At 43.5% G+C, this 13,166-nt stretch overlaps 1 protein-coding gene across 1 annotated transcript in view; it reads left to right on the top strand.

The window, feature by feature from the left end:
• Positions 1 to 13,166, top strand: part of LOC133458283 (glutamate receptor ionotropic, NMDA 2B-like) — a 176,639-nt gene that overhangs the window by 112,149 nt on the left and 51,324 nt on the right. Inside the window, exons 5-6 of the mRNA XM_061738059.1 lie at positions 10,503 to 10,617; positions 10,770 to 10,975. Coding sequence (XP_061594043.1) covers positions 10,503 to 10,617; positions 10,770 to 10,975 — 321 coding nt within the window. The remainder of the gene's footprint in view (positions 1 to 10,502; positions 10,618 to 10,769; positions 10,976 to 13,166) is intronic.

Raw genomic sequence — 13,166 nt, 5'->3', positions numbered from 1 at the left:
GTCGGCTTACGCCTTCCTCAGGGTGTATGGAGGCTCAGACTTTTAGTCGACTGAAACTTGACACGACTTAAAGGAGAATGAACGTGACTAAAACTAATAAAAAGTAAAATGATACCTTGACCCAAAGACTAGACTAAAACTCAAATTGAAACAGGCTGACAGAAACAACTCTACAGGGGTGTGCAGGTAAACGTGGAGGCGTGTCAGGAAGACGCTCTCAAACCTGGACAACTGTGGGACTTTAGTCTCTTCTTTACTTGTCAAACATCAGTAACGTCGTTGTTAAAACACAGAGAAGCATAAAGCGGTTATTCTGCAGAACCCGTGGCGCCGCCGCGGGCGAGCGCCGGCGTCCAGGTGGAGGCTCATTCACGTATTGATGAGTGGATATTGAAAAATCAAAGACTGTAAAGCTCAGTACTTCTAAGTCATTACGTTTTAATTTCATGGAACGACACACATTTAAGAGCTTTTGATGAAGCAAATGTTTTGAAGCTTAAATCAATTAATGAGACTTTTCTTTTAATGGGTTTTATTATAGTTGGATTAAATCTGCAGCGTCACATGAGTCTGGCCTGCAAAGTAATCCTGAACTCAGCAAGATTAGACCCTGATTTTCAATAAAAAAACCTTATTTTCATCATGCATGCATTGATTTTACAGATTTGGTCAAATAAACGTTTGTTTTATTGTTTTTCTGCTTCTACTAGGAATGGGTGATAAATTCCCGTTGGTGAAATTTTTGTGTAAAACCTGATTTATGGTTCTGCGTTAAATCCACGCATAACGTACGGGAGGGAGGGAGGGAGGGAGGGAGGGAGGAAGGAAGGAAGGAAGGAAGGAAGGAAGGAAGGAAGGAAGGAAGGAAGGAAGGAACAAAAACGAAGGAAGGAAGGAAGGAAGGAAGGAAGGAAGGAAGGAAGGAAGGAAGGAAGGAAGGAAGGAAGGAAGGAAGGAAGGAAGGAAGGAAGGAAGGAAGGAAGGAAGGAAGGAAGGAAGGAAGGAAGGAAGGAAGGAAGGAAGGAAGGAACAAAAACGAAGGAAGGAAGGAACAAAAATGAAGGAAGGAAGGAAGGAAGGAAGGAAGGAAGGAAGGAAGGAAGGAAGGAAGGAAGGAAGGAAGGAAGGAAGGAAGGAACAAAAACGAAGGAAGGAAGGAAGGAAGGAAGGAAGGAAGGAAGGAAGGAAGGAAGGAAGGAAGGAAGGAAGGAAGGAAGGAAGGAAGGAACAAAAACGAAGGAAGGAAGGAACAAAAATGAAGGAAGGAAGGAAGGAAGGAAGGAAGGAAGGAAGGAAGGAAGGAAGGAAGGAAGGAAGGAAGGAACAAAAACGAAGGAAGGAAGGAAGGAAGGAAGGAAGGAAGGAAGGAAGGAAGGAAGGAAGGAAGGAACAAAAATGAAGGAAGGAAGGAACAAAAATGAAGGAAGGAAGGAAGGAAGGAAGGAAGGAAGGAAGGAAGGAAGGAAGGAAGGAAGGAAGGAAGGAACAAAAACGAAGGAAGGAAGGAAGGAACAAAAACGAAGGAAGGAAGGAAGGAAGGAAGGAAGGAAGGAAGGAAGGAAGGAAGGAAGGAAGGAAGGAAGGAAGGAAGGAAGGAAGGAAGGAAGGAAGGAAGGAACAAAAACCAAGGAAGGAAGGAAGGAAGGAAGGAAGGAAGGAAGGAAGGAAGGAAGGAAGGAAGGAAGGAAGGAAGGAAGGAAGGAACAAAAACGAAGGAAGGACGGAAGGAACGAAGGAAGGAAGGACGGAAGGAAGGAAGGAAGGAAGGAAGGAAGGAAGGAAGGAAGGAAGGAAGGAAGGAACAAAAACGAAGGAAGGAAGGAAGGAAGGAAGGAAGGAAGGAAGGAAGGAAGGAAGGAAGGAAGGAAGGAAGGAAGAAACAAAAACGAAGGAAGGAAGGAAGGAAGGAAGGATATGAGCCTGAAAGAAAGAAAGAAAGAAAGAAAGAGAAAGAAAGAAAGAAAGAAAGAAAGAAAGAAAGAAAGAAAGAAAGAAAGAAAGAAAGAAAGAAAGAAAGAAAGAAAGAAAGAAAGAAAGAAAGAAAGAAAGAAAGAAAGAAAGAAAGAAAGAAGGATAAATTCCCATTGATGAGGTTTTTGTGTAACAAACATGGCGGATCTGAGTCATTACAGTTTTGCAGTACAGGTGTAACTCATTTAATTGGTTTTTATTAATTACATTTAATTGGTGTAGTTTAGTAGCATTTAGTATCTTTTAGAGCAGTGTTTTGGCTCCAAAGACTGAATGTGGTGATAGATTTATAGTTACAAAGTGGAGTTGAATTGGTATTTTTTTTATCAACATTTTTATTGTTATCGGGATAAATGCCAGAAATTATCGTGATAGATTTTTTAGTCCATATCGCCCATCCCTAGCTTCTATCCTCATTAACCCCAGCGGCCGTGACATCACCACGACCCCCACGAGAGTTTATCGATAGATAGATAGATAGATAGATAGATAGATAGATAGATAGATAGATAGATAGTTAGATAGATAGATAGATAGATAGATAGATAGATAGATAGATAGATAGATAGATAGATAGATAGATAGATAGATAGTTTAAGTCTTCATCCACCTTCCATCCCACGAGACCTGTAACACACATTTTCTACGTAACCGCTGTCCTTTTTTTGGATTTATTTTCGGAGGCAGATCTTCTGCGAATTATGAGTCATCCGTCCAAAGTTGATGGATAGAGGATGTCGGCGTGTGCATGCTTCCTCGCAGGTGCTCAGCAGCACAGATTTACAGCGTATTTGTACAATGCTGCATTGCAGCGGCAGCGACTTTGTGAGCATCCTCTGCTCAGCCCCGCTGAGGGATGAAACAACTAAAGAGAAGTCAAACGAGAGAGAAAAATACAATACAAATCCAATAAAACAAAGGGAGGAAGGTGATTAGTAGGAGAGCAGATTGGGAGAGAGGAGCATACAGTATCTGTTCTTTTAGTGGCAGGTTTTATTTCAGAGGACGGATCAAACGGCAACATAAAAGCCGCATCAATAGTACAGGGCGACAAACTGAGAGACGGAGCAGCATCCTCCGCTGAAGATTCCCAGCACGCATCGGTCTCCGTACCGGCGCAGGTTAATGCACGGGCCAAATGAGTGGCATTGATGTGCAGTTTGAGGCTCCGCTCTCGGGTCAGCCGGCCAGATTGATCCCAGAGTGAAAGACGGCGTGAGAGGAAGTGGGTAAACACTGAAAAATACTCCCTTTCTCACTTTCTCTCCCTCCCCGTCTCCCCTTTTTTCAAACGGCATCTCACGGGTGAGATTACTGTTCCCATGGCAACGCAGCTGATTGCATGAACATTGCTGTGGTTGTGGGTGTCATGGCAACACATGACATTACATTATAGCGCGTTAAGAGCCTCCCCTGCGTCCTCGTGTTGTGGTTTCTGCTCTCGCTCTTACAGATACTCGCTCCGTCACGATGACACGGAGCAGCGGAGCGGTCCTTCTGCGTCGTCACGGCAGCAAGGACGGCAACAAGTCGGACCTCCGGAGCCTCCGCCCACGCCGCCTTGATCTCTTTCTGTTGCCTTTTGAAACCCAGATCATTCCTGGGAGGCTAATCCCGTGTTACACGCGCATTACACCACTTTGCGGAGCGCTGGCCGGCCTGCTTTCTTTCATGGAGGTTTGAGTCATATTATTGACTCGCTCGCAGCGTTTAGCTGCTCTGGTCCACGTGTGTGTGTGTGTGTGTGTGTGTGTGTGTGTGTGTGTGTGTGTGTGTGTGTGTGTGTGTGTGAGTGTGAGTGTGTGAGAAACACAGCGAGGTGGGCTATAAATACAAGCGAAGAAACTACTGATCGAGATGCTGAATGTTCAAGTGGGAGGTACTTGCGATTAAATCTTTGGTACATTTCAGCCTCATCCGTCCATTTTTCTTAACCCTTGTGCTGTCTTTGGGTCAAGGGAGGGTGAAGGGAGAAAAGAAGGAAGGGAGAAAAGATGGAAGGAAGGAAAAAAGGAAGTGAGGAAGAAAGGAGAAAGAAGGAAAGAAGAAAGGAAGCAGGAAAGGGAGTAAGGAAGGGAGAAAAGATGGAAGGAAGGGAGAAAAGATGCAAGGAAGGAAAGAAGGAAGTAAGGAAGAAAGGAGAAAAGAAGGAAGGAAGTAGGAAAGGGAGTAAGGAAGGGAGAAAAGATGGAAGGGAGGAAAGAAGGGAGAAAAGATGGAAGGAAGGAAGTAGGAAAGGGAGTAAGGAAGGGAGAAAAGATGGAAGGAAGGGAGAAAAGATGCAAGGAAGGAAAGAAGGAAGTAAGGAAGAAAGGAGAAAAGAAGGAAGGAAGTAGGAAAGGGAGTAAGGAAGGGAGAAAAGATGCAAGGAAGGAAAGAAGGAAGAAAGGAGAAAGAAGGAAAGAAGAAAGGAAGCAGGAAAGGGAGTAAGGAAGGGAGAAAAGATGGAAGGAAGGGAGAAAAGATGCAAGGAAGGAAAGAAGGAAGTAAGGAAGAAAGGAGAAAAGAAGGAAGGAAGTAGGAAAGGGAGTAAGGAAGGGAGAAAAGATGGAAGGGAGGAAAGAAGGGAGAAAAGATGGAAGGAAGGAAGTAGGAAAGGGAGTAAGGAAGGGAGAAAAGATGGAAGGAAGGGAGAAAAGATGCAAGGAAGGAAAGAAGGAAGTAAGGAAGAAAGGAGAAAAGAAAGAAGGAAGTAGGAAAGGGAGTAAGGAAGGGAGAAAAGATGGAACGGAGGAAATAAGGAAGTAAGGAAGAAAGGAGAAAAGGAAAGAAGGAAGGAAGTAGGAAAGGGAGAAAGGAAGGGAGGATGGAATGGAGAAAATGAAAGAAAGAAGGAAGGGAAGAAGGAATGAATGAAGAAAAGAAGGAAGGAAAAGCAAAGATGGTAATAAAGGAACGAATGACGGAAGGGAGGTAAGAAGAAAAAGGAGTAAAGGAGGGTAAGAAAGGATGAAAAGAGGAAAGGAGGAAAGAAGGATAGAAGAATTGGGTCTTTTTGACCCAAAGACAGCAAGGGTTAAGATATGTGCGTTGTGAATAGATTTATTTCTCTTTATTTCACACATTTGACTCAGATTGATATGATAATGGCTAAAATGAGGTTGGAACCTCCTTTAAAAAGGTCTACACACACACACACACACACACACACACACGCACACACACACACACACACACACACACACACACACACACACACACACAGTCCTACTGGTTGCATTCAAGATATGTATTTCTCCGGTGGATTGTTTCGGAGGCAGAGCGTCTCCATGGTGACGGCAGCCCACAGATCGGGCTGGGGAAGGAAGCGGCAGAGAGAGCGATGATTCCAGCTTATCTGCCCCTGTTACACATCTGTTGACACATAAACAGTTTATACTGATACCGATCCACCAGGCGGTTCATGCTCGCGCTTTTCCTTTTCTACAGCTCTCCACCTCTCGCTCCTGTGTCTTCAAACCTCCCCATCCACCCCCCGAAGCTCCATCAGTGGCCACATGTATCAAACTGGGTCACATTCCTGGTGGTTCTGGTCTCGAGCCTCAGGCACATGAAATATTGAGGTTTTACTACAACTACTGACAGTAAGAGTGAGAAGGAAAAGAGGAAGGACAGACTCACCATAACCCAAGTGAACGTGAGAAGATGGGACAAAAGAAGATAATAAAAACACAGTTTACACCGTTATAAAGTCCCGAGATCGGAAATGTTCTTATATGTGTATGAATATGTTGAAACAAAAGGTATTTATTAACAGAAACCGCTGCCAGAACTAACCAGATCATGACGGACCAGCAGGGAACAAGGGAGGGACAAGAGCATTTATAGACACAGGTGCAAACAATCAGGGCAGACGAGGAGAAGGGAGGTCAAGATAAAACTAAAACACAAACTTTCAAAATAAAACAGGAACTTAAAACCCAAAACCGTGGAGGTATTTTGGGATCCACAGCTCTCTTAAAGTCGCAGCGGCCATTTCACCCTGGTTGACCTGTACTTTGACCACTGAGAAACGTTATTCTTTTACTTTTTTGACCAACTGTCCTCAGCGCCCGCTGGGGGGCCGGAGATCTGGATCAGGGGTCGCCGCCTGTGTGAGACATGTTTTGGTCATATTACCACAGAAATAGTCCCAAAGTTCCCGGCACAGTACATCCAAGTGATTGCCACGACTTCGTGGCGCTCGAAACCCGGAGACTGTTGGGGGGGGCTGATAAGAGGGGGGGGGCGAGGAAGGCGTTGAGTTGAGGGAGGTGTGGTTATCAGCAAGTGTGTGTGTGTAGCGATAAGTCCGTGAACTTCGCTCAGAGCTGCTCCTCCTGAGCCAATGTCCTTGGTGTTATCAGGCGGCTCGGTACAGTTCTGAAAACAGGGTCCACAGATGTTCATGGGAAAGGGGAGGGTTAGTGGGGGCAGAGTCACCTTGTTTACATTCCACCAGGAAGACTGTGACCAGAGCGATCAGCCAAAACCGCCCTGTCCAAGGCCAGATTATAGAATCAACAATTATATTGCAAGACGTATCTCTCGTCTTCTCATTCGTCTCTTCTCACTCGTCTTCTCATATGTGTCTTCTCACTCGTGTCTTCTCTCTTTTGTCTTCTCTCTCTTGTATTCTCAGTCGTGTCTCTCTCAAGTCTTGTCTCTCTCATGTCTTCTCTCTCTTGTCTTCTCACTTGTCTCTTCTCTCTCTTGTCTTCTCTCTCGTCTTCTCTCTCTTGTCTTCTCACTTGTGTCTTCTCTTCTGGGGGTTGTGACTCTTTCAAGTCGGTGTTTCAGCTTTTATGATGCTGACCTTTTGAGGTGCAGAAAACTCATCAAGCTGCAGAGAAGACATGTTAGCGGGACGGTTGTGCTTTGATCTGGGCTGTGATGTCCCTGCGTGACCCACTCAGGAAATGACAGTCAACTCATCCAGAAGCCTCTCCAGTTCCAACTGACCTCTGGGGAGTTTCAAGTTCACAAGCTGTTGAGGTCATACAGTATGTAATTAAAAAAAAAAAGAAAAGAAACAGACTCTCCCGTCTCTCCTGTGGGTTTTTAGAGGCATTTGTCCACTAAGATGTTTCGGTCACATGAATCGGATGGCTGTAATTCCACCTGGGCTGCAGGTTCAAACCTGAATCGTTGTAGTGTCGAGCTGGGGGATCTCGTGAGTTTGTGGAGTTACAGTTTTCTTTTCTGGTGTGTAGAGCTACACTTGACTTCACATGCAACGCCGCACAAGGTTGCGTTTCGGCTCTTTTTAGGTGAGGTAAAACCTGGTCATGTGACCATGTAAACAACTTACAGCAGACAGATGGCAGGGTCAGTGATCCGCGTGAGATTCAGCTGAAGAAATCTTCCGAATGGACTTTGAAGCATCCTCAATAAACAAGAACAAGAGCTCTAATTGCATTGATTCAACCCTTTTTAAAAGAAGAAGATTAAAAAAGAAGGGCGTTGCGGTGAACTCATCCTTTTTAGCGGGTACGAGTCCAGCGTTTTGGCTGCAGGACCTGCAGCAGTGCTGCTCTGAACTCCTGCATCCTTATTATCCTGCTTGATGACGCTCTCACTTACCCCATATTGAGAAACTTAAACTGAATGAATGAAAGAATTAATTGTTTTTATTTCGACATGTTATTTTACAAAACAAAATGAAAAAAGTAAAATAAACATTGCTTTTGCTGAAAAGGTGTAGGCTGAAGCCGATGCTTATAGTGCCTACTAGGGCTGGGCGATTTTGGACAAAAATAAAATCCCGATTTTTTTTCTCTGAAAACCCGATTTTCGATTTCGATTTTTTTGGTAAAACTACAAAAGAATAAACAAATGGAATAAATTGTTTAAAATATTTTATCTTTATTTTTAAAGAAAAATAGCAAACAAATTTCCCTATTGGGAATGAAGTGCAATTGAAAGATACTGTAAATCCTCCTTGAGTTTAGTAAAGTGACAACATTTACAATTTTCTTGACCAAACAAAGATGACTAGACAAGCTCTGTCTGTAATGCAGCCAGCTGCAAAAAAGGAAAATCGATTTTCCTATTTTCCTTTTTTAACATCGATTTTGATTAATAAATCCGATTTAGATTTAAAATCGATTAATTGCACAGCCCTAGTGCCTACCCTTTCTCTCTTGTGATCAGCTTAAAACAGAAACATTAGCATTAATCCGTGGAAACAAACAATGCATAAAGAAGCCAAAAATAAATGAGACAAAATATAAAATTGACATTTCACATTGTAGAATGTTTTTGATAATATACTTTATAGTTATAGTATTTTATATTTATTAACAACATTTTCTTTAAACATTTTCTTAAACTTGTAAATAGAACTGCACATTTTTGGGTCGTAGTCACAACTATTCCATATTTTCCTTGCCTTAATTGATGAAACTCAAACTGAAACCCGTTTTTTTCTTTCAAAATATTTTTTTTTTCTTTTGACGTTAAAAAACGCCTTGTCACTGCAACTTTTTAATCATTTTTTGAAATCCATTTTAGATTATGGAGATCTGTTGTATATGAATGCTTCAGCTCAATGCCTGAGAAAAGACTGACTCCGTGTATCGAGCTTCTCTGAGCTTCTCTCAGGCCTTGACCCGTTATGGTGAACTGTACCATCGAGTGGGACGGCCTTCTTTCTCCACCAGGAGGTCGACTCACTGCTCCACTTTTATGTACCAGGCCATGCTCGGACTACTGCCCTCTTACATTTGTAACTTGCACGGAGAAGTGTTGATTCTTATGATTTGCGTTCAAGCAATAATCTGTTGCTCACTGATCCATTTGCCATGAGGTGGGAAGGAGGGCTTTTGTATTTTCTGCCCCTTCTGCATGGAACCTTTTGCAAAAGGACTTGAAACTACGGGAACTTATCTCATTGAATGACTTTAAATCCAGACTGATAGCCCGTGAGAGAAGCCTCCTCAACCTGTAACAGTTTTATCTCATTCATATGTCATTTTACTTTTTTGAAACTGTAACTTTTTGCTGCCTCTTGACCAGGACTCTCTTGAAAAAGAGGTTTTTAATCTCAACAGGACATTACTGGTTAAAGCAGCACTATGTAACTTTTCCACCTTAATATCATATTTCCAGAGTCATTGTGATGGTACATCAACTTCCAACAGGTTTAATGAACCTCTGTCATGGTCTGAGGGGTCTGTATCGCCTTCACTGGCACTATGTAACTTTGAGGAGCATGGTAGGAACCCTTCCACACTAAAAAACTACACATTTTTACGTCTTTGACTGCTTTACGGCATACGTCACTTCCCCCTCCTTCCCGATTCGCAGTCGAGACGAAAATGGGCGGGACTTGGAGCGCAGAGCTCAGGAGAAGCCGGTATCATGGCCGAAGCAGCGAAAAAAACAAAGAAAATAAAAGTTTTATAGGACGAGGCGAAAAAAGGAAGCGGGAGAGTAACAAGCTAAATGCCCGGACAAAAAAAAAAAAATGCCCGGACAAGAATTCCGTTATTCTGTAACCATGGTAACCCGTTGCTGTGTTGTGGCTGCAGCAGCTCCACACAACAGACGTGGGGAAAAGATCGCTAATGGTTTAACTTTTCACCGCTTTCCTGCTTGGAGGCAGAACCACGGAGACCAAGTATCTGATATAACAGAGTAAAAGAGTCACTCACACAGACCGGGTTGGATCATTCACACGGGTTTTATTCCCCACTTCTCCAGCTAAACGCAGTTGCTGGCCAGCTCTCTGCGGTGCAATTAACTCCAATCTTCAGATAAAACTAGTTTGTTGAGGAAAAGATATTAACTATTTGTAGCTGCAGAGGAAAAAAATAATCTCACGAGGAAAACAAAAATATTGCTCACGCCTCGGAGCCTCTTCAGCATAATATAGCAGTCAAAAAAAAAGGAAAGAAAAAGGTAAGAGTAATACAAAACATGCACTGTATGTTGTACTATTATACACATTTATTGAAACACATGGCGAGTCAAACATTTACCGAAGCAGCTGCCAAACACTCCTAAACAAGATAGCCGGAGACGGTGGTTCTGCAGAACTGCGGCAGTAAATCCTCATCGGAGCTCCACTCTTTGATGGGGATTTCATAATGACCCAAACCGTTAATAATCAAATTAAATTATTTTCTCCATATACTGCTCCCTGGCTTCCTTGTTTAAGGTATCCCGGTAAATTCCAGTTCCTTTCCAGCAGTTTAACATTTTTTTTTTGTGTTCCGTCTGTTCACTTGGTGAAACAGAAAAGTAGTTTTGAAAGTCCGTCCCGTTCATTTACTATCAAAACAAATGCACGCGACGGGGACAGGAGTTTTCTGGCAGTACGCGCTGGTGCTCATGGGAAATGTAGTGTTCTTTCTGGTAAAGCACTACCGCTTTTGTCCAAAGGAGCCGCCAAACTCAACAAAAGCTGAAAGTTACATTGTGCTGCTTTAAATAAAGGTTAAATAAAAAATGTTACTGTTACAGCCCAAATCTGAGGCCTGCATGTTTTGCTTTCCAACAAATAGACAGAAATTGATATTTACCGCTTTGACTTGAATTATTGTTTCCAGGTACGTCATGAATGTGACATTTGAGGGTCGAAACCTGTCATTTAGTGAAAAAGGCCACCAGATGTTCCCCAAGCTGGTCATCGTACTCCTGGACAAAGACAGACAATGGGACCGGGTAAAACTCTTCTCTTTTCTCTTCTCTTCTCTTCTGGCCACCTGTGACGCGTCTGTCACTTCTTCTCCTGCGTGGGGAGTCTCCCCGCCTCTCCAGGTAGCTTTTGCAGTAGCCAGCACATCACACGGCTCTCCTCCCACTCGCTCATGCAGGTCGGCAAGTGGGAGAGAGGCTCTTTGACGATGAGGTACCACGTGTGGCCTCGCTTTGAGCTGTTCTCTGCCGAGGAGGAGCGGGAGGACCACCTGTCCATCGTCACGCTGGAGGAGGCGCCGTTTGTCATCGTGGAGGACGTGGACCCGCTGAGCGGGACCTGCATGCGGAACACCGTTCCCTGCCGCAAGCAGCTGAAACTCAGGTGAGAGTTTTCATGTAGCTTTATTGATCGTACTGTAATTAGAGCGAGAAGGAAATCATCCGATTTGCAATCTTTTGCATGTATTTAAAGTAATTTGTCACAAAACACAAAATTAGTGGTTGCAATAAACATTCAACGCCAACTGAAACACAGAAGTAGATGTATCTCTTATTTGTTGTCTCCTCAACTTGATTACATTTGTGAAAATGCATCTAATTTTGCACTTCAGGCCTGAAACACTTTCCAAATAAGAGAAACAAGAGCAATCTAGTGTTGGTAAGGAGATGAATTTAAAATAATGAGGTTATTTCAAACAGGAAATATCAACAAGTGATGAAAATACTCATTTAATTCAAAAGCCTTTGAGTCTTTGAGGAGCAAAGATCTACACTTTAACCCTTGTACTGTCTTTGGGTCAAAATGACCTAATTCTCCTGTTCCTTCTTCCCTCCTTCTCTCTCCTTCCTTCTCCCTTCCTCTTTTCTTCCTTCCTTCCTTCCTTCCTTCCTTCTTTCCTTCCTTTCTTCCTTCCTTCCTTCCTTCTTTTTTCCCTTCCTTCCTTATTTCCTCCATTCCTTCCTTCTTTTTTCCCTCCTTTCCTTCTTTCCTCCCTTCATTCCTTCTTTTTTCCCTTCTTTCCTTCCTTCCTTCTTTTCTCCCTTCCTTCCTTCCTTCGTTCTTTCCTCCTGCTCTCTCCTTCCTTCTCCCTTCCTCTTTTCTTCCTCCCTTCCTTCCTTCTTTCCTTCCTTCCTTCCTTCTTTTTTCCCTTCCTTCCTTCTTTCCTCCCTTCTTTCCTTCTTTCCTTATTTCCTCCATTCCTTCCTTCTTTTCTCCCTTCCTTCCTTTTTTCCTTCCTTCCTTATTTTCTCCCTCCCTTCCTTCTTTCCTCCCTTCCTTCCTTCCTTCCTTCTGTTCTCCCTTCCTTCTTTCCTCCTGCTCTCTCCTTCCTTCTTCCTTCCTCTTTCCTTCCTTCCTTCCTTCCTTCCTTCCTTCCTTCGTTCTTTCCTCCTGCTCTCTCCTTCTTTATCCCTTCCTCTTTTCTTCCTTCCTTCCTTCCTTCCTTCTTTCCTTCCTTCCTTCCTTCCTCCCTTCCTTCTTTCCTCCCTTCCTTCCTTCCTTCCTTCTGTTCTCCCTTCCTTCTTTCCTCCTGCTCTCTCCTTCCTTCTTCCTCCCTCTTTTCTTCCTTCCTTCCTTCCTTCTTTCCTTCCTTCCTTCCTTCCTTCCTTCCTTCGTTCTTTCCTCCTGCTCTCTCCTTCTTTCTCCCTTCCTCTTTTCTTCCTTCCTTCCTTCCTTCCTTCTTTCCTCCCTTCTTTCCTTCCTTCCTTCTTTTCTCCATTCCTTCCTTCTTTCCTCCCTTCATTCCTTCTTTTTTCCCTTCTTTCCTTCCTTCCTTCTTTTCTCTCTTCCTTCCTTCCTTCCTTCCTTCCTTCTTTTCTCCCTTCTTCCCTTCCTCCTTCCTTGACCCGAAGACAGCACAAGGGTTAACAGATGAGGTTCATTTGGAAACCTGTGTCAAGCACAAAAACGTTAAAAAAAGGGCTGTTTTATCTCTTTACTCTGCAAAACTGCAGCTTTTTCTGGAGTCGAGCCGTTTTTCAGACCAAAGCCAGAAGAGATCCATCCAGGGATGTGATGGCGGGCTTAAAGGCAGGGTGAGGGATTTCTGGACAATGTCCTATCTGCTGACGTTTGAAAAAAAGCCTTAATAAATCACAGAAAGCTCACCTAGCCCCCCCAATCCCCCAGGCTGTGATCGACTGGAGCGTTGTTAGATTTATTTTGGGGATTTTTTCAATGTCTGCAAAACCACATTCAGCCGGAACTGCAGATTCAGGCCTGAGGAAGAAGAGGGTGAGAGCACTCGGCTGAAGGTCCTCCAGTAGAGAACGAGTACAGAACGACATTGTTATGGTACAAACCCTCAAATATGTCAAAATAACAACCGAAACGTTTCATCACCCACAATCCTCAGCGCCAGAATACCGGTACCTTTTCAGCATCGGGAGGAGGAACCAGGATTTCACAAAGTGCCGAAATCTTTACTGTTACCGGTTTGAAACACAAACATTTATGTCTAATAAATAAAATAAAAGGATGATGGAGGAATTTCATTTACTATTTGTGCAAAAAAAAGTAAAAGTCGGTGTCAGAAAACAGCTTTGACTCCCAGAACAAGAACAGCGAAGTCATA

Source organism: Cololabis saira, chromosome 1, assembly GCF_033807715.1.
Source record: "Cololabis saira isolate AMF1-May2022 chromosome 1, fColSai1.1, whole genome shotgun sequence".
NCBI classification, from domain to species: domain Eukaryota; kingdom Metazoa; phylum Chordata; class Actinopteri; order Beloniformes; family Belonidae; genus Cololabis; species Cololabis saira.
The sequence above is the reverse complement of the archived record's forward strand: the minus strand, read 5'-3'. Positions and strand labels throughout refer to the sequence as shown.